Source organism: Lepisosteus oculatus, chromosome 21, assembly GCF_040954835.1.
Source record: "Lepisosteus oculatus isolate fLepOcu1 chromosome 21, fLepOcu1.hap2, whole genome shotgun sequence".
In the NCBI taxonomy this organism is placed as follows: domain Eukaryota; kingdom Metazoa; phylum Chordata; class Actinopteri; order Semionotiformes; family Lepisosteidae; genus Lepisosteus; species Lepisosteus oculatus.
Window position 1 is genome coordinate 6,965,657 of NC_090716.1, and position 23,570 is coordinate 6,989,226.

The 23,570-nt window shown below is 36.2% G+C and overlaps 2 protein-coding genes across 4 annotated transcripts in view; both read right to left on the reverse strand.

Moving 5' to 3' along the window:
• The window catches only part of slc6a5 (solute carrier family 6 member 5), a 29,014-nt gene extending 15,809 nt beyond the window's left edge, over positions 1 to 13,205 (reverse strand). The window contains exons 1-7 of one of the 3 annotated variants that reach the window (XM_015338276.2): positions 12,929 to 13,205; positions 10,926 to 11,272; positions 9,778 to 10,112; positions 4,896 to 5,411; positions 3,342 to 3,486; positions 1,183 to 1,314; positions 195 to 368 (exon numbers count right to left, since the gene is read on the reverse strand). In XM_015338276.2, coding sequence (XP_015193762.1) covers positions 195 to 368; positions 1,183 to 1,314; positions 3,342 to 3,486; positions 4,896 to 5,390 — 946 coding nt within the window. In that variant the 5' untranslated portion in view covers positions 5,391 to 5,411; positions 9,778 to 10,112; positions 10,926 to 11,272; positions 12,929 to 13,205. Of the gene's footprint in view, positions 1 to 194; positions 369 to 1,182; positions 1,315 to 3,341; positions 3,487 to 4,895; positions 5,412 to 6,432; positions 6,579 to 9,777; positions 10,250 to 10,925; positions 11,273 to 12,928 lie in introns of those variants that run through there. The other 2 variants (XM_015338275.2, XM_006642639.3) reach the window with 2 other exon arrangements.
• Positions 13,206 to 13,309: 104 nt separating this feature from the next.
• prmt3 (protein arginine methyltransferase 3) overlaps positions 13,310 to 23,570 on the reverse strand; it is a 44,562-nt gene continuing 34,301 nt past the window's right edge. Inside the window, exons 14-16 of the mRNA XM_006642638.2 lie at positions 20,903 to 20,953; positions 20,595 to 20,682; positions 13,310 to 13,491 (exon numbers count right to left, since the gene is read on the reverse strand). Coding sequence (XP_006642701.2) covers positions 13,382 to 13,491; positions 20,595 to 20,682; positions 20,903 to 20,953 — 249 coding nt within the window. The 3' untranslated portion in view covers positions 13,310 to 13,381. The remainder of the gene's footprint in view (positions 13,492 to 20,594; positions 20,683 to 20,902; positions 20,954 to 23,570) is intronic.

Genomic DNA, 23,570 nt, shown 5'->3' on the forward strand with positions numbered 1-23,570 from the left:
AGAGAGAAAACCCACATATTGCGTTAATTATTTTTAGTGCTATTAGGATTTCGTAAACACAAATATCAATGTTGAGGCATTTAGTCAGAGACTACCGCGGACCCAATGCGCTGTTTTCACTTTGATAAATGTATAAAATTGATCATAATTGTGTGAACTCATTCCCGGTGGCTCAGTTTTTTCCTTGCTCTTACCCAAGTCTAACATGTCCTTGTCTTTACAATCTGGAGTGTTCCACAGATTTTTGCACGTAGCCCACGGAAGTGGGTTCTTCAGCGAAGCGAACAGGTAGTAAAGTGTCCAACACATAATTATATTGTAGTATATGGCTATTAAGACAGAAATAATCAACATTGCGATCCCACAACCTACGAAGACATAAAACAAATATGGTTTTATTTGTTTTAAACGGAGATTAGTCGTTGAAAAATGCAACAGAAACCAGGCCACGTCGTTTCGTACAAATCATAAAATGCATTCGTAAAATGGCTTTAGTTCAATCGTGTTGGCGGTAATTAGGGACAGTTTTGTTTCGCTGCGGGACTGTGCAAAAATGTTTAATTTTGTTGCTATGTAAGCAAGGTATGAAAAGATAAATAAGAAATTGTCAGCATAAGATGCCCGTAAACTGATAACTGTAAGACTACAACCATACTTAAAAACGGATTAACAAATATAATTATCGTATTAACTTACCTTATGATAGAAACAATAAAAAACGATGCATATACTGTGATAAAACGTTTAAAAAAAGTGTTTTGTTCTTAACCTTACAACAAAGGATAGACCAATAGCACCGCAATACTTAAAATGTAACTGAACTAATATTTAACATGTATTAAGGCAACTATGTCATAACCTGTATCGCCCAAAATACTGCTAGATATGACTACAGATGTGCAGTACAGGAGGGGACTGTTACAAAGTGCGAGTCTAAGTAACAGTGTGTTCAGTCCATTTTCAACCGCTTCTTCTTATTCGGGGTCGCGGGCGAACTGGAACCTATCCCGGGAGCCACCGGCGGCGAGCCAGGGTACAACCCGGGTTGTCTGGCCAGTCCATCGCATCGCAGTCCGCCAACAAGCAACGAGTCCAGTGGGCCTGCTACTATGTGTTTGGACTGTGGGAGGTAACCCATACAAACTCCAACAAACAGTAGGCGAGTTTCCAATAGAACTTTACCTTGCAGCGCTGGAATGGCTTTCCATACAGAAACAGGGCCCTGGCTTGCAAACTGTCCCAGAGATACTTCCAATAAAAATATGGGGATTCCAGCGAGGGCCAGCATTATCAGGTAAGGTATTAAAAAAGCACCTACAGGGAGAGCGACACGCAGTGTGAACAAACACCATATTCGACATTTTTCCAAAAGGCAAAATGCGTGCACACGTTTTGTATGATAATATCGAATTCGTGACTAGGGAGTCTTTGTTGCCACATTTATGAGGGTTAAAGACTTATCTTTCAAAGAGAAATGATCCCGATAAATAAAGATGCATTAAACGGAACTGAAAATGACTTTTTATAAGAAACGTGAGGATTTCCCTCCCGAAGTTTTCTTAACGTTCCTTCGTTGCAATCCAGTGCTGTATCCCCAAGGGTGCTTTTGAGGGAAGGAAATGCGAACTCTAAAAAACACATTAAATGCCCTTGTTGTTATAATCGACAAAATAATATCGGAATAATCAAAAAACAATTATACTGCTGTCTCAACTGAGGCAGTATACACGTTTTAAGTGCAATACAGGTACGTTTGTTTTTAGCCTGAGCGACAGTAGAAAGCAGAGTTAGGTGGATTAAGCATTTTTCTTTAATTTATGGGATAAATGCATAGATCCGCAACAAATCAATTTTTAAATACCCGCTAAAACCTGAGTGCTCAAAATCGGGATTCTATTTGGAAATGCGCTATCTACAGTGTCTGGAAAGCAAAACGTGGCAGTGAAGACACCTAGTTTACAATTTAAGGCTTACCTGTACTGTAGGCAGAAAAGGTTCTATGCCATTCCAATATTCATACTAAAACATGTCATAATTATTATAGAAACAAAATCGTAACGTTTACCTTTAAGCATTAACCACAAAATGATTTGGTTAAATCATAATGAATACTGAACTTATTTAAAATTTTAAAGAAAATTTGATCATTCTATTTTTACTTATAAAAACAAATAGGTGACCACTCCACTCTTTAATTGGTTCAAGGAATGATAGTATTGAACGTACAGTAAGTCTCTGAATTACGCATTGAATTAATGTTATTAGTTTCATCTACACTTTTTAAGAGAATACTGTCTACTAATCTAAAAGTATCTAATACTTTTAACACAGAAGATCTCAAGCAGTTGCTCTGTTGCGAACGTACAGTACTTTAAAAATGTAAAATTCACATATACTACACTTTAATGTGTAAGAAAATCTGAAAAACTGAACACATTTTATTATTTGAATACACAAATATAAATAAATGAAATAATGTCATACTACATGAAAGGGGAAACTGAAAACTAACATGACACCCATTAGAGGTTAAAGTTTTACTAACCAGCAAAGAGGTATCGTACAAAAAAAGTGTCTAGAAACTGAAGGATAAAACATTTATCTAATTTCATGAATTTGCTTTTACTGTGTAAATAATTTACTAACATAATTTTCCTAACTATCCTGCTAGAATAATGAAAAAATGACTAACTGCTACGCGCCTGGAACGTGGAGGGCAGAGCCAGCTCCGGGCAGCCTGACCAGAGCTGAGAGCGCCTGATATCTGCTTTAGACATGATTATCAAATCTAGAAGTACGAACTGCCTGCTTAAACAATAAATAAATAAAGGAACCCAAGAATATTCTTACGGTTTATCAGTAGTGCCTGCTTCATACACACCCGGATCGTGTCTCCTTTGTTGGACCCAACAAAACGTTTTTTCAAAACTGTGTTTAAACCCAAATGACGTTTATTTTAAATAAAGATTTTATTCAAGATTTGCTGTTAAATGGAAACCGTATGTTGATTTGTCACGAATTCCCTAAATCGTGACAGCTGACCAGTAACCACTGCGGTTGATGTGAACATGACAAATTGAAAATTGAAAAAGTTGTATCTTTTTTTTTTGGGGGGGGGGGAGGTTTATTGAAGAAAAGCACATGGGGGGTAAATAATTAGACATGCAATATGATTTTCCCCTTTCCAAGTGTGTCGCATTCTGACAGGTTCACCCACAGAAAACATCCAGTGCGTGAAACGCGAAGACCTCTTTTACCGTCAAGTGATAACTTTGTGATTCGTCCATATGCAGCAAAGGGACTCTTTTAAGTTATCGAAGTTTGGTCTTTTAAGTTCTTACCTCCTCCATTTTGAAAGGCTAGGTAAGGAAACCGCCACACATTACCCAGACCAACAGCGTAGCCAACCATAGAGAGAATAAAATCCAGTTTATTTGACCAGTTTCCTCTAGCTTTGTTCTCATCTCCTTCTTCGTCATCGTCGTCCTGAAGAAAACAGTTGTTGAATAAGTTCCATACGCGGACTCACACATAGACTTATAAAATCAGAACAAAGGAATGAACAATCTTTTGAAGTACAGCATTAAGACGGGACTTGAAATCAACTTGGAAACAAAACTTTCTTAAAGGGGAACAATATTTTATTGATAGAAAAAAAAAGTTTATCTGAAAAAATCACAAAATGCTTCGTGAAAGCAATTTTTAACGTTTCGCGTTATGAATCTTCTAACGCGTTTTTGGTTGCCATAATTGCTTAATGATTTCAAAGCAGTTGTTTCTGTGGTTATATTTACGTGAATAAATATGCATGATCCAGTATCGCTATAGGCTCTTGTAGCATCGACAATCAATTTTCTGTGAAACATCCCTGAGGGATGAGACAATAGGTTGTTATCTGCATCTTTATGTAATGCATTAGTCTGCAGTTAACAGCAGTATGGTAACTAATCTCGGGGGAGACGGGGGCTATAATGTCCTTTTTGTTGCAGATTGGAGACGCAGAGCTGCCTCAACTGACTACTACATTCTAAAAAATCAAAATACAGAAATAAAAAATTCGAATGCGCTTTATATAGGTCGAAAAACAATTGCCCTCTAAAATGACACTGTCACTTTCTATCATAATTAATCCTCACGCTTAGCGCATTACGGAATTGTAGGCAGAGAGAACTACCAGGTAAAAACCTGAAAAGAAGGATATGACCCTTCCAATATCTGTCCGTTTCCGCTTTTTGCAATCATTTTAACGCAATATATTACATGAAGAGGGGTAATTCATGGAGAAATACAAACGATAATGGAAGTATTTAATGATACATACTCTTACTGCATTAAGTCTTTAATAAATATTTACCAGTACCAGTTGTAAAAAGTAACTGTGAAAGAAGCCAACTCATTGTAGGAAACTTAAAATCAAATTGACTTTTGCTTCAATTCTTAGTAACGAACGAATGAACTAATTCCATCTGATTTTAGTGTTTAAAATGGTCCGTAGCATAAAGCCAATGAAAATGTTAATCTTAAATTCTGTGTAAAATCATAACAACAAATCGTAGCGCTTGTAGAGGCTGGAACACAGTTTTAGTAGCTTAAGTTACCTCACTTTACCATTAATATCTTGTAAATTCATTTCAATATAACATTCAGCAAATCAGATGCTCATCTTTCACTCACGGTGTTCCGATACACACGGCTATGCAAAAAAAGTGAAAAGCGCCGTGAACGTTTTAATTAACAGGGTGTGTTGACACGCACTGTAAGGACGGTCGTTTTCAGGGTTAAAAAACAATTTTACCAAAGACCAGGGTCATACCTTTCTGCAAGATCCACAGGACGAGTGCGCCGCTTTGCACTGAATTCCCCCTGAATGGGAAGAATAATTTGAAACCACTTACCCCGGACACGGTGCCAGGCAGAACAGACGTGTTACCATCTGTGCCCAGTACAACGGTGGTCTGGCTCATGGCTGTCCAGTTGCCTGTGGCACTGTTTTGCTCCACTGTGCTTTTCATAACGCTTTCATTAGGTACCACTTCTTTACAATGGGAAGACATCGATTTGCCATGAACAGTTGTAGAATCATCCTTTTGGGGTAGCGCAGGTTCCAAGGAATCCTTACGGATTGCAGAGGTGACCGGAACCGGGACTGCGTTTTTCAACGTCCCACATGCCTTGATCCCCTCAGTCTCGCCCGGCTTATTTTCAGCTGGAGAAAAAGTTCTTCTTTCGGTGGAAGGAGATTTAGAAACCTTGGCTGGCTGCGTCTGTGACTGGACCTCGGAAGGTAGGTTTTGGACATGCTCGGGTTTGTTTGTTATAACTCCAACTGCTCCTTCGGTTTGTGATAAAGGATTAAAGTTGGCAGGACTGTTAACTGGCTGTTTGGTCATATCTCTTTGATCAGAAAACTCCTAGAGAAACAAAAGCATAGGTAATTAGTCTTACCTTTTACCAGACAATATTCCAAACCAACATCAAAGAAATACGCGAGCTAATCAGAAACCAGCAATCTACAGTCCTAGAGCGAAAGGTCCTTTTTAAATCAAGGGGCGATACAGCCTGAGACAAAAAACAAACGAGCAACAACCAGACACATTTCACTGATTGTATCGCTAGCATTCATAGGAAGGGAAATGACGGCGTTCAGGTTTCAGCAGACGTATTTAACAAAAAAAAAACATTTGGCTATTTCAGCGTTTTCGAATGTTTTATCTCATTTTTCAATCTTTCTCCGGTCTTTGGTTTTCAGCTCACGATCCGCCGGTGCTTGGTTCTCGATTTCACCATTACAGAAAGATTCTTTAATTTTACGCCCCATTTCCCCCCTGTCATTCAGCAAAGCACATTCACTGATTTTATAGGCAATAGACAAGCTGCTAGGCTATGTGCAGACTAAGTACAAGATCTGTTCTTCCCGGTAGGCATTTTCACAAGCATTAAATTGTTAAGCTTATTGAAATATTATTAACAACATACTAACGACAACACCTAACATCTTGCTTGAGAGTAACATTTCACATATGAGTATAACATAAATAAAATGTACTTTTTTTAATCAGGAAAAAATCCGTCCGTGAATGGAAAGAAATGTCAAATAATTCGACCATTGGCGTATTTTAAAGCAACTCTTTGTGGTTGAAGCTCAGAGCAAGACAGAGTAATCATCAAAATTAGAACATAACAGTAATAGCAATAACACATGTCAAAAACAGTTTTACGACAAAAAATCGCGACGGAAAAACCTGGCTAAAGAAGACCCTTGAGTATACTGTAGCACTAAATTTCAGCACCATGGACACCGCAGAAAGTAGGATCGCCAAAAAGAAAAAAAACTCGCTTTAATTTGCTTCAGTTAGACACGTTTCAGCTCCTCATAACCCTTTTGAAGTCTCAAAAACGTATAGACAAACTTTTGGAGAAAAACTGTCTTACCATTTTTCAGCAGCAACAGATAGGTTAAAGACCGAAAACAAGAGTAAAGAGTTTAGATAGACTGAATTTAGCTCTGGTAGGTGCAAAGCTTTCTATACCTCCGTGGGAAAGATTGGGTTTGCGTCAGTGCATAGCAAGGTGCCCTTCGCCTGACATTTTCTTGATAATAAGAGTTTGATAAATCATTAGCCGTGGATTCAGATTTTTAAAGGGACACCGAGCGCAAGCGCGGGTTTGCTGACACCCGAGCTCGTTGAGCTTGCGCATTTGGAGTGACTCATTTTGAGCTGATTAAGAAACTATTCTCAGGAGACTACGAGTAAGTGTTCGCTGCTCGTTAAAACAATTTTCAAAGTTCTGTATGGGACTGCAGTATTTGCAATTCAGAAAAGGATGATGGCTACCTGATAAAAGATGAACATGTAAGAATTAGACTGCAGATGTTACAAATACTGTATAAATCAATGTTTTACTTTCTGCACACGTTGTTGGAAATAATTAATTATTTTTATATACTTAAACGTTCTTTAAAAAACACGAGTATATTTATGATGTAGCAAAATACAAACAGTAATTGTGCGCGTTTAGTGCAAGATGGAGTTCAACCTTTTAGAAAAAGAAAACTAACTTTTGTTTGTATTAGTGCATATTTCATTATATCTTTATGTAATTTTGCTGTTTTTTTAAACAAAATAAATTCTGGATTCTATATTAACTATTAACCCGTTTAAAGCAGGTTACAATTTTAGGGAGCCAAACCGCTATAGCAGATCATAATAGTAGTTTTCGGAATATAAAATAAATACACAAATAAAATATTTCCAGGAACATGCAAGTTTTTTTTCTTTGTTTACTTTTAAAAATAAAAACAAATGATATTATTATTATTATTTCAATATATTAAATCAATATAGAAACTGACTATTGTGTTTCGGCGCAGACGTACAAAATATTGTTTTATCCACGTAAGACTACTAATTCAAAATAAACTTTCATGCGTAGGTATTTGTTAGTTGTACCTTGTTAGGGACTCTTGTGTGCTTGAAACCGTCCTATGAATGGTTTATCTTGATGTGAGGAGTACACATGGTTAGTCATAAGTTTAACCCGTTTCTCAGACGGACTTCTGTAAATGTCACAAATGAAAAAGTTTTAAACAAATAATAAATCAAATACTGTTTATATACAGTAAATTGTGGAATATCCGACGTGTCGTGCTGCAGGTTAAGCGTTTGATCAGATTACGGGAGACCGCGTTGGAATCGCTTGGCCAGCTCAGATATTCAGGTTTAATATACAAAAAATAACAGAGAACGTGTGTGATCGGTTAAGCAAGAGCTCGGTGTTTCATTGTGGTCGGTTCCTGTCAGGTTAATGCAACTATGCACTTCGTGGCGAGCTCCGATTTACACATTGGAATTCTAGCGTTAAGAAAAATATGCTAGGGCCGGTGACGCGCGTCGGGGCAGGAGGAGGACAATGTGCGCAAAATTTGTATATTTATGTAAGCGTGCATGGTTTGCGAAACACTGCGTAAAACTTCAGCACAAGCCAAGAGAAGGCGTGACTTTCTATCTTTAGCAATAGCGCTGACTGGGAGTTATAAACCGGAGTGCGAAGCAGGAAATGCACCAGCCAAGAGACCATACATACTGTAACTTCGAAATCGGTGAGAAAAAATAGCTGAAACTGCTCTAGCCAAATTAATCGGCCCACGCAAACTCGAAGCCACATACAGTATGCACATCCTTTTCACAGACTTCAGCAGTTCTATTTTTAATGGTGTTAAGAATTTATCCCCATAATAATAATAATAAGGACCATATTCGGTCCTTGATTATGAAAAACGTAGGTTTTCTACGTCATCCTCGCACCTTCGAAAACAGTACAGCAGTATACCTTCGCACGGTTTTCATTGCATATTGCACAGCCTGATAATGTGTGATAATCACTTGTAATGAACGCTGAAGCAGGGCTGGCCATAAATCTGTAAGATGCTCCAGCATGTCTTTCCGCAGTAAATTAACTGGCCAGTCCAGTCTTAATTACTTTGTCAACGAAGAATAATAGTAATTGATTTTAGTTCCTCTTTACTTGGTCCTATTTACGCCTTTACTGCACAGTTGAAGAAGTGCTGGAGCAGTGTATCCCCTATACAGATCAATGTCCTTATACTCTCTACACGGAATACTGCAGGTTCCTTGTAATTAGCTTTTTTCCCCATCACAGGAATGTGCATCGCGTCAGGATAAGTTGACATCTAAGATGAAAATCTATTGTCCTTATGTATTTTTATTAATGTATCTTTGTCATAGTTTCCCTATGCTTTCCCAGTAAAAAAATAATAATTTGACATTGTTCTTTATGGACCCGTTGCCGAACGTTAATGTGTATATTTTGCTTAAGAAATGGACTAACTTAGTCCTTTTAAAAAACACCTATCCCCCATGAAAACATCCTGCTTAAAAATAAATTCTCCATGTGTTGACACAAGCGGATAATATTTTTTAATACTGGCAACCGATGTAGGACAGGTCTTCTAAATAATGTTTTCATATACAGACTGTCTTGGTTTTAGATATTTTTTCTTGGCAGATACATAATTGTTCAGGTTTTATTTTCAGTTTCAAGAGACCCCTAATGAAAAAGGGGATACCCTGAACTGGAAATGCCGCAGTTACATATTGCCAGAGGCATCTGGTCGCCTGTTAATCTACAGTATCAAACTGGAAAAATCTGATGACCTGGTTCCGAATTTTTCAAAACATCTCACGACGGACATATTTCGGATATTATTCGTTCCGATGAATTACAGGTGAGATAGATGGTAATACAAGAAACTCAAAATCAAAATGTTTAAATTAACCTATTCATATTATCAAGTACAAAATAATTAGAACCTTGAAATTTGTAAACGTTGCCGTTTGTTGAAAGAAATGGGATAAATCGCATTTGTAGTTAGGTGCGTAAATACATGTACAGTATAAGCACAGGATTTCATTTTTTTTTTGCGTTAGGATTTTCTATAACTTCTATTACACGATCCTTTCTGGAGAATATCCAGGCACCTGCAGGTTTTCTAACTGTATAAAGACCCGTTCACGATCCACCTTGACCTGAGATAATAGTTGTAGTGATCAGATAATTAATTACTAAACGAACTGTAATTAATTCACCTCTCCTCTGCATTACTGGCAGAGAACAGATAAGAGGCAGGGTTCAGCTTCAGACGTCCTAATGAACTCTAAACGAAACACGGCTCACTGAAGGTCACACTGATTGACTTCAGTAAAAATATTGCTGGTACTCCTACATCTTTTAATAAAACACAAGTGCAATACTCACCCTGATATAGAGTACAATACAGATGAATGGGCAGAAGCAGCGAGGCAGTTATCGCCGGTGTCTCATTCTTGGGCCTTGGGGTCGATATCGGACTGGAACTCCGTGGGGAGCTTGCATGTTCTCATCACGTTCTCGTGGATTTTCCCTAGTTGCTCAGGTTCCCTCGCACCTACTAATGCCTTACGCAGTGTGTTGATCACCGTCTTTAAAGTGACCGGGGAGTGTGCGTTTGTCCTGCAGTGGACTGCCGGCGGGCCCAGGTGTGGTCCCGCCATGTGCCGTATGCTCCCGAGATCAGGGTCTCGCCGACACGCAGCCTGTCGGGAACTGACTTTCTGACAATGAATGGTGGAACGGGAAGAACAGATAACAGAGGTTTTAACATATTCAGGTTCTACATTTCAGAGAGGCCTTAGTCTAATTTTACTTCTAAACTGCTTCATCTCCTCTTATTTTAATGGTCTGTTAGCGACTTAACTCTCATGCCAAATAATGTGCATCATGAACCCCCTTGGGCTGTTCCATATTTTGTACTGCATCTCCAGTGTACAAAATAAAATCCATTGATTGCCTTGGGTCCTCACCCAGTCCAATGCATGTAAATAGTATGTGTTGGATTCCCTCTCAGTTGGGAGTACAGTAGTTTACACACTATTTCAAAAGGGCCCAAATAAAGCAGATATCTGGCTATATGTCTATTTAGGGGAGTAATGTACACAATTCCACACAACTGATTCTGCAAATCATCCTGACAATTGCTGTAATTTTTTCAGTTTGTGAAAAAATATCAGGATTTAAGACGAGCAGTAAAAATGTGAACTAGCATACACAGATGCGCTATGGCTTTAAGGCCAGTTTTCAAGTGGTATGTATAACAGAATTGCTATTTTGAAAACATGCTTTTGTGTCATTGTTACATAGATGCAATTTCCTGCAGTACTTTGGAAATGAGATGTACACTGTATTTTCAGCTTTGTGTGCTTTTGAGAACCTACACACACAGCATACATGATAAAGACAAGGAATATACACAGAAAAAATATATAACATCTAATCTTGTACCAAAGAACAATGATTTTTTTGTCAGGAAGAGCTACATCACCTGTGGGCATGAAGTTTACTTTATAAAGAAGGAACAACTAACCTACCTGTTTTTATTGTCCATCAAGAGCTGTGTTCTAGAGGCACCTTAATAAAACAATAAATGCCAAAATCTCATGTCACACTTCACAAACTTTGGACTGAGGGACTATTTACTGCTTTATTTTGGCAACTTGTTATAATGCTCTTAAGCACTTTTATGACAAGAGCTACTCACTAATGAAAGTTGGCTGAAATGATAAGTAGTAAATCAAGGACTTCTATACTGTTCAATTTGGTATTTGGTATGTATCCAGCCTGATGTTCTAAGCTTCTTGTCCTTACATTTTACTAAACAATGGCCCATCTTGATGTGAACCTTCAATAGTTTTCCTCCTTCCTTTCCTTTTCTTGCCTGTTAACCACAAAAACACTGTATTTAGTTCTGTTGAAATTATCTAAGACAACAAACTGTGTATTATTTATGCATTCTAGCAATGTAAGCTTAGTAAAATGAACAAAGTACAAACAAGGTATTTATCAATCAATATAAAGACACTACACAAAAAATCTAAATATTCAACACACTGGGTTGTTTTAAAATAAAGGAAATAAAACCTACCAGGAGAAATAATTCCACAAGACTTAAAAATCAAACTTAAATGTAGCTACTTGAAAATAAGTTGCCATCAAATATCAGATGACATGAACTTTTCTTCAGCTGGTGACTGTTACACACACTGTCACATTGTGCAACTACAATCTCAATTAAATACTCATTTTTAACTTTTTCATTCAGAATTTATCCTCAAGAATTTCCACAGAATACTTCAATTACTGTTCCAGTGAATTTTAGGTTTTGAATATCACGATGCTACAGATGGAACAAAATTCACCCTGCCTGAAAGAATAACATTCTACATCCTATTACAGATATTTGTAGACTAGGACAATGAACAAAATTAAATTTTTCAAATCCACATTTTTTTCTTGAACTGAGATTATGATTCATCCTGTTATAGGTCATCAAAATCACAGCAAAACGCAAAACGTTTCATGTCAGCAGGCTGTTCAATGATGTGTATATTTTTTGTCAGCATTTTTACTTTAGAATTGTCTGCAACTCCCAAACAAACAGATGGGGCTACTGCAAGTTCATTTAAATGCAGCAATCCACAGAAAACAAAGAGAAATGTTATGCTACATACAATGTAATTATCTTTTGAACAATCCTGCAGTGCAATCTTACTTCTACTAAGTTATTTTCTATAAAGAAAATGAAGTGCTTCTAACAAAGAGTGTTACCATTGATTTAGCCCTGTGGAGACAAAATAAAAAATAAAGAAATGCCTTAACACCAAAAGATTCTGGCCTAGACTGATTAGAAAAAAGAAGAGGTCAGTAATTAATAGGTAATACCAGAATCATATCCTGAGCTTTTAAAACTATATCAATCAAGAAAGACTGCAGACTGTAACACAGGAAATGTACCAAGAACCAAATAGAAACAATGATCAAATAATTATTTTTCCCAAGAGCACTTCTAGACAGTTAAAAGAACATTCTGATTTAACCTTGACTATTCTTCAACTCAAAATTTATAGTATAGAGCTCTATTTGGGTCTTATAGATCACCTGTTTTTAAAATCTAGCAACACCTATAAAATGTTGATGAATCAAGCAAGTAATCTGCTCAATTAAGATAACTCTGGTCCTTAAGTGTGGAATTAGATTAATTAAAAGACTTAAGATTTTAGTTGTAAATGAACTCAAATTACTTAATTTTACAAATTACCCATTCAACTGATTACAATTTAGAAACTGTTGATTTAATGGAGACCTACAAAATCTGCTGGTCTGTGTCTCCCCAAGAGCAGGGTTGGTGAGCCTTATTCTACATTAAACAAAAGGTGAAAATAAGTCACACTGTTTCTGTTCAATTAAAAAAAACACCTCCAGGAACAGTAAAATGGGACATTGTTATTAAAGGCAGACTTTAGATACCACTAAATAAAAATGATTAGGCAAGAACAAAAAAGTCATCAAATATAAAGTGGAAATCTTGACAAACCTGTCATAATACTAGACTCCAACCACACAGCTTCAGAAAGTCAGTTACTAACTAAAAAATCTTAAATCTTTGAACATCTCTTCAAGAAGATCACCAGGAAAAAAATCTGAAACATACTGTACTAAACCTTGCTTCTCAAGCAGTTGCTGAAAAATGAACACAAACAGCCTTGGATTAATACACTATGATAAAGACAAAAAAAGACAGCTTTGTATAATCTAAACACTTTTTATGAACTGCAAATGAAACAGTTTGTGTAAATAAAAAGCATTTTCATTTGTCCTTTAGTTGTGATGGCATGAGACTGACAACGCCACAACAACATCAAAAATGATCTGTGTGCAACGGTTATCAGTGAATGAATATCAAACAATCAAGTGGTTTAAGGCAATGGAATATCAAAGCGTTGTGTTTATTTCCATGGGTTAATACAACTTTTAAAGGTCAATGACACTATTGAAGACTGTAAGTCTGCTTCACATCATTCACAGAAATAGTGATGATGAGAGATCTTGGGTCCTTCCTATTCTTGTGGACTGTTATTTTCCCCTGCAAGGTATTTCCTGAAAAACAACAAGAAAGGTATAGTAAATGCTAAAATAAATCAAAATCTTTCCAATGTTTTACACTGAAGAATACAAATTTTAATGCTACAACAAGCAGAGCACTTTATACATAATTTACATGGACGAAAATGCAAAAGAAATCCTTTCCTTTGTATATACAGTTGAAAATGAAGAGCGTGCACATAAACTGAAATCTTTTGTTCTAATTTTAAGGCCCAAGTGAAAAGGACTTCATTATTGTCCTCTTCTCCAACAAATTTGTTTTGAAACAAACTCTTTCATGTTATCTTAGTTCCAACTTTGTTATATTTTTCAAGTTTTGAAACATCCATACTGTTAATTTGAAAATGGACGAGACAAATGAACATCAATAACAGAAAAGAGCTACAGTTTCTGAAGGAAATATACCTTTCCTGAAATAAAATCTAGGCTAAACTGTTCTAAAAGAACTGAAGATGTGAACACGTTGCTCTAATCACTTATATACAAGAAAAATCAAATAATTGAAAATCTTCCTCCAGTTTACAAGTCTAAGATTCATACTGTAACAAACACTGAAGTGCAGAAATGAAATGCACTTTTACAGATTATAACCAGATGGCAATCAAAATGGATATGATTACAGTAAAGACGACACATTGGCTGGAAGATAATTCATCAGATAATTAGTTTGATTTACTGCACATTTCACAGGCGTGATAAATTACTGTTTACTCTTTAACCAACAAGCTTTTTTCATGCATTGCATTCCAAGTGCTTTTGGTTACAAATAATTCAAAAGAAACTACCGAGTACATCATTTCAATTCACTGTCCAGAAGGAACGTTCTCATTGGTACTGGAACATCATTATCCAGTGTGAACAATATTTACCGTCCTTTTGCCTACAGAATATACAGGTAATGAGTTTAGAAATTTTCCATATTGGGTGGGTTGAAGTTTTGATTTAAGACAGGTATAAATATAAAGCCAGTCAAAATAGAACCTTATTGTAAATTCAAAAACAGGGTTATGCTTGTAGTCACTATACTTAAAAACTGACATCAGCGCAAAATAAGTTAAACAGACTTTAAACATCCAGTTTGTAATAAAATGTTAGCATAAAGCAGCCCTAAACTGAACTGTTAATCAAACGCAAGTCCGTTTTCTTGCTAATACTTTATCCCCTGCTTCCTTCTTGTCCTATTATAAATGAAATATATTTATTTTAAAGGATGAAATTTTTCAAAAAGATTGAAGATTGTCAAAGTCTGTGGTACTTCCAGGCTGGCAGCAGCCTGACCCTATCAGATCTCCAAAGCTGAGCAAGGCTGTGCATGGCATGGTCAGTATTGTGATGAGAGACCTCCAGGGAAAACCACATTGTGTAGGTGGTACTGGTGCTCTACACACTGGACCAGAATTTCCAAACTGATGTCCCAGTTTGGTGTCAAAGATGCTGCACTGAAGGAGATGCGATCCTTTGGTTAAGTCATTAAACTGAAATCTTGACATACAGTATTGGTCATTAAAGATCACCCTGCATTTTCTTAAAGACTAGGGGTGATACCCCGGCTTCCTGGCTAAACTCCACTTACGGGTTTTACTCTCTGACTTAAGCTGCCCTTAATTCAATTGATGAAGCAATTTCACACTTCTCTGCCCATTATGTCGTATAGTGAGGCTGCTTGTGCGTAATGAAGGCCACACAACTCCCTGTGGGTGCTACACACAAGTGAATAGCACCATATGTATACATGTAATGAATTATTCTGATATTTACATGTACTCACTGATGGGAATGCTCACACTTCAGATACATTGTGGGGTTTTAAAAATTGTAACTGTAAGCTTGTAACGAATTTTCTTGTAACTTAAATTAGTAAATTAGTAAAAAATAATAATAACAATCAGTCAGAATTAAGTCTGTTCTGAAATTTAAGTTAAACAATTGCAATTTATATCGTCACAAAAATGACTTCTCTAATTAGATTCTTATTCTTTCACATCCATACTGTATATGACCTACCAAAGCAATCATTATGTAATTATAAGGTTATAAAATTAACCACTGTCCCCTTAATTCACTTTATATTACAACTGCATCCTGCTTGCTGGACTGAACAAAGGACCATATAGCTCAAAGGCTGATCGGAGTAATTCATCAATGTCACAGCAGTGTAAAATGACTGATGTTTTAAAGGCTCCAGTGCTCTTAAAAGCCTGAGAACGCTCTCTGTTGAATCAAGCTGCTTTAATGCATTATTAGATCCTTCAACTGTAAATCTACTGCTTCTATCTTATTAGAAACCAGATTGAATTAATTAAAACCCCCCATAATAATATTTTTACATATATAATTCACATAAAAATTTGAGGACTTATCTCCTATCCTTTCATAACCTGTAAAGAGCATTAAGCTGGACCTCTAAAGACACTGCCACACTGTCTGATATTCACCGCAGTGGTGTAAAGCTCAGCATTTTAACACAATACTTCTGTTGCGGAATTCATTGTATATGCAAAATTACATTGCTCTGCCCTCATGTCCTCATAAAAGGAATCATTATTTTTACAGGCCCTGAAAGAACAATTCAAAGTATGCCAGTGCCTTAATAACTGCTCACAATGGCAGAAACTCTGCCATTGTGTTCTTTGTAAGTCTACAATCTATGTCTCTGCTTTATTACTTTTTGTCTTATACAACCTTGCTGGTAGAGGGTGATTATGAAATCTTAAACACTGTCATTCTGCTTCCATTGGCATTCCACCTCAGTTTGGGAAAATCATTGATTTTTGTTTATAAAACACTTTTGACTTAGAATCATTAATCTCAAACCTTTTCATAAAATAATAAATTAATATCATGAGAAACCATTGCCCAAGACAGATGACTAAATGACTAAGCTACAGTATACAAGCTACAAAACATGATGAATAAAAGCACATGCTTCCCTGCTGTTGAAATGGGTAAGCTATAATTGCAATAGAAAAATTCAGAATATAGCAGTTCCCTTAAGTACTTTTCAAAGGTAAATGGTGACCTCCTGCTTCCAAAGCATTAATCAATCTCCACATAGTAAATACACAAATCAAAAAAACTAATTATAATCATGGCAGCTGACACAACATTTCTTTGTTCCATTTTCAAGAAGCTATACAGTTTTAAACATCAAAAAGTCCTAAAAAATCCTTATTTATGACTAGGACAATTAAAAGTAAGCCAAAATGAAAAATTATCCTTCATAATTTATAAATTTGCAAACACATTCAATTTACACTTAATGTCTGTCATCTGAGTCATTAGTTTATGACTGGTAACACCTGAGACAAAGGCTGCAAATTGTCTTTAAGTGGTAATATATTAACAGAGCATCAACGGAGGATTAATAACTGACCTTTAATTAATTGTATACTTATTAACAAGATTAAAATTTAAATGTGTTCTTAATGTATAATTTAGAGTTCATTAAAGGTTTGCTTTGCTTACATTTATAAAGGTGTAGTATTCAGATTGCCTATATTTTACATACGAAACCTATGGGGACACGGAATATCCCCATGAACAATACATAACTCAAAGGGAAACTGCAATGCTGTTTTCATATTTTGGGTTTAGAAAGAATCAGAATTGATGAGTGCCTTTCAAACTAAAATAGAAGTCAAATGTATACAAAACTTGTAAAACCTTCAATTTACACCACAAAATAGATTACATTTCCAGGTATGCACAGCACTGTATTCTGTGATTCAGAATAAGGCAACAAAACTTCCAGTGATGTGAAAAGGCCCTGTTATATTGTAAACAAGAAGGCTGATGGATGCATCTCTTTTAATCTAATAGAAATATTGCCTTCCACTTCAAGCCGGTTTTGCCGATAAATGCAGCTTACTTGTTAACTCTGCACACATATCACGTTGGAACATTTCTGCAGTGAAATGTCTCCAGCACAACATCGCCCATACATCACAATACATCAGTCATCACAGTGACTAGTGAGTGGAAAGGGCAGCGTCACATCAGAATTGGTGGGAATTCTCACTCTCACCTGTGGGAAGACCAGGCGTTTGCGACAACATGGCAACTATGCAGTACTTTCTTAAAGATTTTGTTCTTAATTCTAAATTTGGAATTTTTTTCTATACCCTCAATGAATTTACATTACCGAGATTTAATTTGCAGCTCCCCTTTAAAATGTAAGGCATTGTACAATATAAGAGGTTATGCAGGAGTCAAACCCTATCCATGGCTAGACAGCTAACATATTCTATTCATTTCATATTATACACTTGAGAATTATCATTTAAAACAGCATTTTCTAAAAGTACTTCTCTAAAAGTGCCACTAACTTTAAGAAACATTCTTGGTACTACCAATAAAATATTTCCTATATCGTTTTACTTAAAGACTTCCTTTCAAATGACCGAAACAATCAAATTATATTTAAAATCATTTCTACAATAACTAGAAAAAATAATTGTGTGCTTTGAGCAAGGATGGACTTTAAGGACCTAAAAATTGTTTTAATGATTTACCGTCTCATATGGAAAGCACTGAAAGCATCTTAGTCCAATATACATATTCACAGCCCCATTCTCAGGACCTACAGTATACATGTGAAACGGTAATCTGTGATTTAGAAGACACAGATCTGAGGCAGCAAGCCAATGAAGGGTGGAAAATATTAATTTCATTTTAACGCCTCCGGAGAGAGCACTAGATCAGAGCAGTGTTTCCGAGTAGAAAATTAACTGATTATAAGTAATAATCACTTCCTCTCTTCTTCACTGCTTGACATGCAGACAGTGGTCTGCCTCTTAACTCAAGCTAAAAGGATAGGCTCTTAATGCTGGTTTCCCACCCACCGCATGTACATTTAGAATTTAAGTCAAGCAAATTTGTCTGTCGCATATGGAACAGGAACCTTCCCTAACCCATTGAAAAAGCGTATTTAAAAAAAGCAGCCCTTGTTATACACCATGTCAGTAGATGTGAGTGGCAGAGAAAATGACAGTTAAACTTACCCCCTGTAAAATGTTATACTGATAAACCACCTGCTTAAGATGACATATTTTCCTCGGAATCTTCCCTTATAAATCCTATTCTTCTGTTCACACCTACAGTTTTCTGACTATTTATCTAATATCACCTTCAAAGTATCATTTTAATTGCATGAACTTAGGCAGTAACATTATAGTATGTGCTTTACAAGAGACCTACAATGTGTATTATATTTAGCCTTTGATAGCAAATTACATTAGTGTAAAGTGAATTTTTAGACAATGACCACATTTTGCGTATACTACATCTTTCTATGTTTAAACAGGAGCAGCTTGAAATGCAGTGCAAGAAAAATGACATCAAGATAATTCAGACTCTCTGTTCCTCAGGCACAGTATTCCATTATTTTGTCTGGAATCTAATGCAGTTAAACCTGCCATAAGAATAACATCTATAAAGTGAAGATTTGTCAGTCCTTTCACTTTCAATACAAGGTCTTCTATAATCATTGGCTAAAATCATCATTCATTTGAGGACATGCAAAACTTATTTGCCTGAAAATCTTTCAGATGCAAGGAAACACCAAAGAGCATATTGTTTTAAGATGTCATCTTAGAAGCTTGAATATAAAACAAAACTAGAACAATATCTCTTTCTGAATTCTCTGGGTTAGCCATACTAGAATGTATGCAGGACTGCATTCTGCAAAACGGCATGAATGCAGATGTCATGTGGATTGGTTACTGCAATGAAGAGAAACAGACTTTGTCACCAGATGTTACTGTAGCTGGTCTGTGCTACTGTTAAGAATTTAAAGGTTATTAAAAAACTAAAAAAATAAAACAAACAAAAGGTGTCTGGAACAGCTCTTTGTGAATGTGTCTGGAACTGTGGATTTGGCAGTGCAGTACAAGTCCATCAAGAATCAATTAGGACTATCCTTTGGCTCAAAAACTTTAGAAATATACTAAAAAGGAAAACACATCCTGCACTGTCTTGTAGCAACAAGGATATACTAGTCCGTAATGGTTTTCAATATCAGTCTACAGCTATCCAAGACCAAAAAATACAAGAATCAATCCTCCTGAAGTTCACCATTTTCTGATATAAAATGATGCATTATAAGGCACTGCACTCACTTCTCAGACCCCCCCTTCCTTTTACTGCAAGAAGAAATGAGATTGATCATTAATGATTCCTTTCTCATTTGTGACACTGAAACACCAAATTTACTGGTCAAACAGGAACAGAGATAAATTTCACACAAAAGCAATGTGCTTTATTGATCATGTCCACATCAAATACCTTTCAACCTGAACCACAAAATTTTAGGTCATCACTGTGATAAAGTGAACACCATCTGTTTACAGCTTCTCAATTTAAAGTGACAATTGTCACTGTTGTCTTCTCTATTAATACTAACATTAAGCTGCCTTGAATAATTTAATTCATTTAATCAAGCCTCGTTGCGCAGCCTCCTTTTCTCTACAGACCCACAAGTGATTGTATTGGGACAAACCAGAAGTATGACCCCCCCCCCACAAAAGGACTATTATTTTTTGTGCAGCAAAAATACAAATGTGGAAAAGAACCAAGCAGATGTCACACATATGATAACAGGAGTAGACAAAGTCATTACAAGTGAGTTTTTATGGCTTACTTTATTAAATTAATTTTTGTTTCGTATGAAGTTAGATTGCTATCCTGGAATTTAAAACCTGAGGAAACAGAGCTCAAACAAAGAAGGCAGTGGCTCAAAGGTTCAAATAGAGCTAGCAGCTCTATTAAACAGTTCAAAGAAGGTACACCACCAGATGGGCTTCGTAACTATTCACTAAAAATATAATTGAAACAGACCAGAGGGTATGCACTGATTTGTCCATCAGGTGTCAGATTCAGACAACACATTACAACATTATATGCCCTTCTGTCAATAATTTCTAAAACACCCTTGTGTGTATATATAAACATTATAGTGTGTAGGATGATATTACTGTAATTTAATCGTATGGCAAAAAATACCACATATCTCAGCATGACATTGTGGAACTATCAGGAGAGCCCACTGAGATGGTCAGTGTAATTTAGAACAGAACTGCGATTCCATTGTTTGTACAGACCTGACTGTACTGGAAGGGGGTTCTCCAACAGAAAAACAGTCTGCTTCCAGTGAGTTTTTGTGCTTTGGGGACCTGTGGAGAACATGACCTAAAATGGAAACAAAATACATTTGTGAAATACACCTTTGAAATAAACTTCACATGGCACATTCCACTTCCAATAATAACTCAAAGTCCAAAAATCTGAAAAAAGCCTTTATCAGCAACAACGCAAGAAGTAGGTTAATTTCCTGGCAGCGCCTTTAGGGCAAAATCTGTAACCAGTGAAACATAATTGACTTGCCATTAAATAACATGTAAACACTTACCTTACTGGTGCAGTTCTTGTCAAAGAATACATCAAAGTATCCAACAATAGCCTAGAATGAAATGAGAGTTACGTCAGGAAAGATAATGTGAAAATCTTGCAATACTGGAACATTTCCAAGAACCAACGCAATTGATTGTTCAATGTTGCCTGATTGACATGGGTAAGGGATAATATTTTTTGCAGGGTTTTTGTCCGCACGCCTTTTGCATACAACACAGCAATATAAGCTATACACCTATACTAAAATAATTTCCAATGTATAATTTCTATAGCGATATACACAAACCCTTTCATTTGCCTTTTTAATCACTGATGAGTTGACCCTCGGCATCATGTTTCAACTTCATAATACTATACATCATCTTTATACCTATCATAGAGAACTGCAAAAAATCATAAATCTTTGATTTCTCTTACTGAACTGCAGGCTAGAGACTGTTTTTACCCCCTTCATAAATTTAGCTTCAGAACTGGTGTGTCTTTCATTTGAGGAATAATGTGTTCCAAAATGCACTGCCTTTGCCCAGATGGATAAAAAGAAATTATCCAAATTACACAAGTCAACAGCTTGTACTGTATGCATCATTTTAGTGTAATGACCTTTTATTAAAATATGCATTTTGGCACCTCATATCCTGAGATAGAAAACAAGCACAGTTTCTGCTGAAACAGCAAAGTGAACTCCGAGGGAGAACGAACTGACTCAGCCTGACATTAGTGAACCGATGGCGTTTTACTAGCTGCCTTCCAGTTTGTCCACCTACATTTACACCTCTTATCTTTGTGTTGTTCAACTATACTGAACATATACTGTATCTGTGGCATTCAGTAGTGTCCTTTTTCTTTCACAAGATTTTAATAGTGAGTATAAAAGTGAGGATAAAATTCTTTCATGATCTTCACTCTCTGCACTGCTGTTTTGCTGCTTCACAGCTCTTAGCTCCAGGGTTTGAGTTCAGACTGGGGCACCAGACTGCAGCTCTGTATAGAGTTTGCATGTTCACCCCAGGTTCATGTGCATTTCCCCCCACCTTTCAGTGACATGCTGGGAAGGTTAACTGGTCTCTAGGTTGTCCATGTGCTCTCTTTGATGATCTGGCAACCCAGAAATAAGAAGCTTTTGATAATGGAACAATGGATCGCATAGAACAATGAGACAATACTCCAGGTTACATACAATCATTTTTCACAAAATATGATTTTCTATTTAAAATAAAATTAAGTTATTGGGATAGCTCTCTAAATGTATCTAGGGCATTTAAATACATTAATGTATTTGAAACAGGACCATGCCTCTTGTGTCAATGTCAATAACAGCAACTATTTACTTGTTTATTCAAAATAAAAGAGACTTATATTAAAATACTGTACTAATACATAATGTACATTTTATTTACAATAAATAAGTAAATATTCCCACAAAGTAAAGCTCAATTCAAGATACTAGTAAAACAAGAGCGCAAATGTTCAAATTTCTGACTGAGTAAAAACATTTAATTTAAACATATTTTGCCTTCTGAAGGAGAGCAACTCTATCAATCTCAGAAGCATGCTTGTAAATGCAGTGATGTGAATCTAATAGCTTTTAATCCTGACACAGCTGACAACACAGAGAGAGACTCCCAGACAAAGAGAGCAATAATCAATGATGAGATGCTGGAGGAAAGGAAGGCCAGTGTGATGTCTACCAAGCGAAAAGATTCTTAAAATAACAAAAGATTAAGTTGTGCAATATGTTTAATTGCTGCCAAAATGGCAATCCACATTAGTTTTCTATACTATAATATATTAAGCGTCTAACCTAATTAAACAGATTCAAACACAACTTATATCACATTAACATAAGCATACAAAGCAGATGTTCACATCAAAATCCTCCTGTTTACCTTCCCTGCCTTCTCTATTTGCTAATAGTTGGGGAGGGGGTGGGGGTCATATATTACATATTCTGCTCTCGATGAAGTACAAAAAAGCTTGGCATTTTGCAGCATTTGAGAGAAACAAACTGCGCCATTATTTTTCATGTTAATTTGAGAATATGCAGTATTTTTAAAACAGTTTCTCCATTCTTAATGTCATGACTTCATGTTTTTTTTCTGTATCTGGTGGCTCATTCATTCTATTTTAGCATTTAAATGTTTTCCCCAACATTTGCTGGTGTAAGCATTTTACTTTCCACCTACTGAACAACTGAATTTGCAATCTAAAGCATTCAGTGAAAATTTCCCATTATACAACATGATTCAAAAGCGTGTTTGAATACATGAGTCCTCCACATGGTATGAACGAGGACATTTTTACATTAGGTCATGACTGTGACGAAATGAACAAAAGCAAACCACTGCTTCGTAATTTGAATGCTTGATCAATATAATCCTGCTAAAATATAAATGCCTACTCAGCAGGTCCACCAGGGTGTACTTCATAATTGCGGTGTCAGTGCAGCATGTTCCTCTCGCAACAGAAATAGAAGTGCTTATCAGTTTTTATTGATATAGACAGTCGAGAGGGGAAAAGCCATGAAGAGCACAATTGAAAAACATGTCAACCGAATGCAATTATGAATTTTAATTATCGGCACTCTTTGTTGCAGAACATATTAGACCTATAATTGCAAATTAATTAAAATTATTTATCAACACATTTACAGATCCAGGTCTGACAGA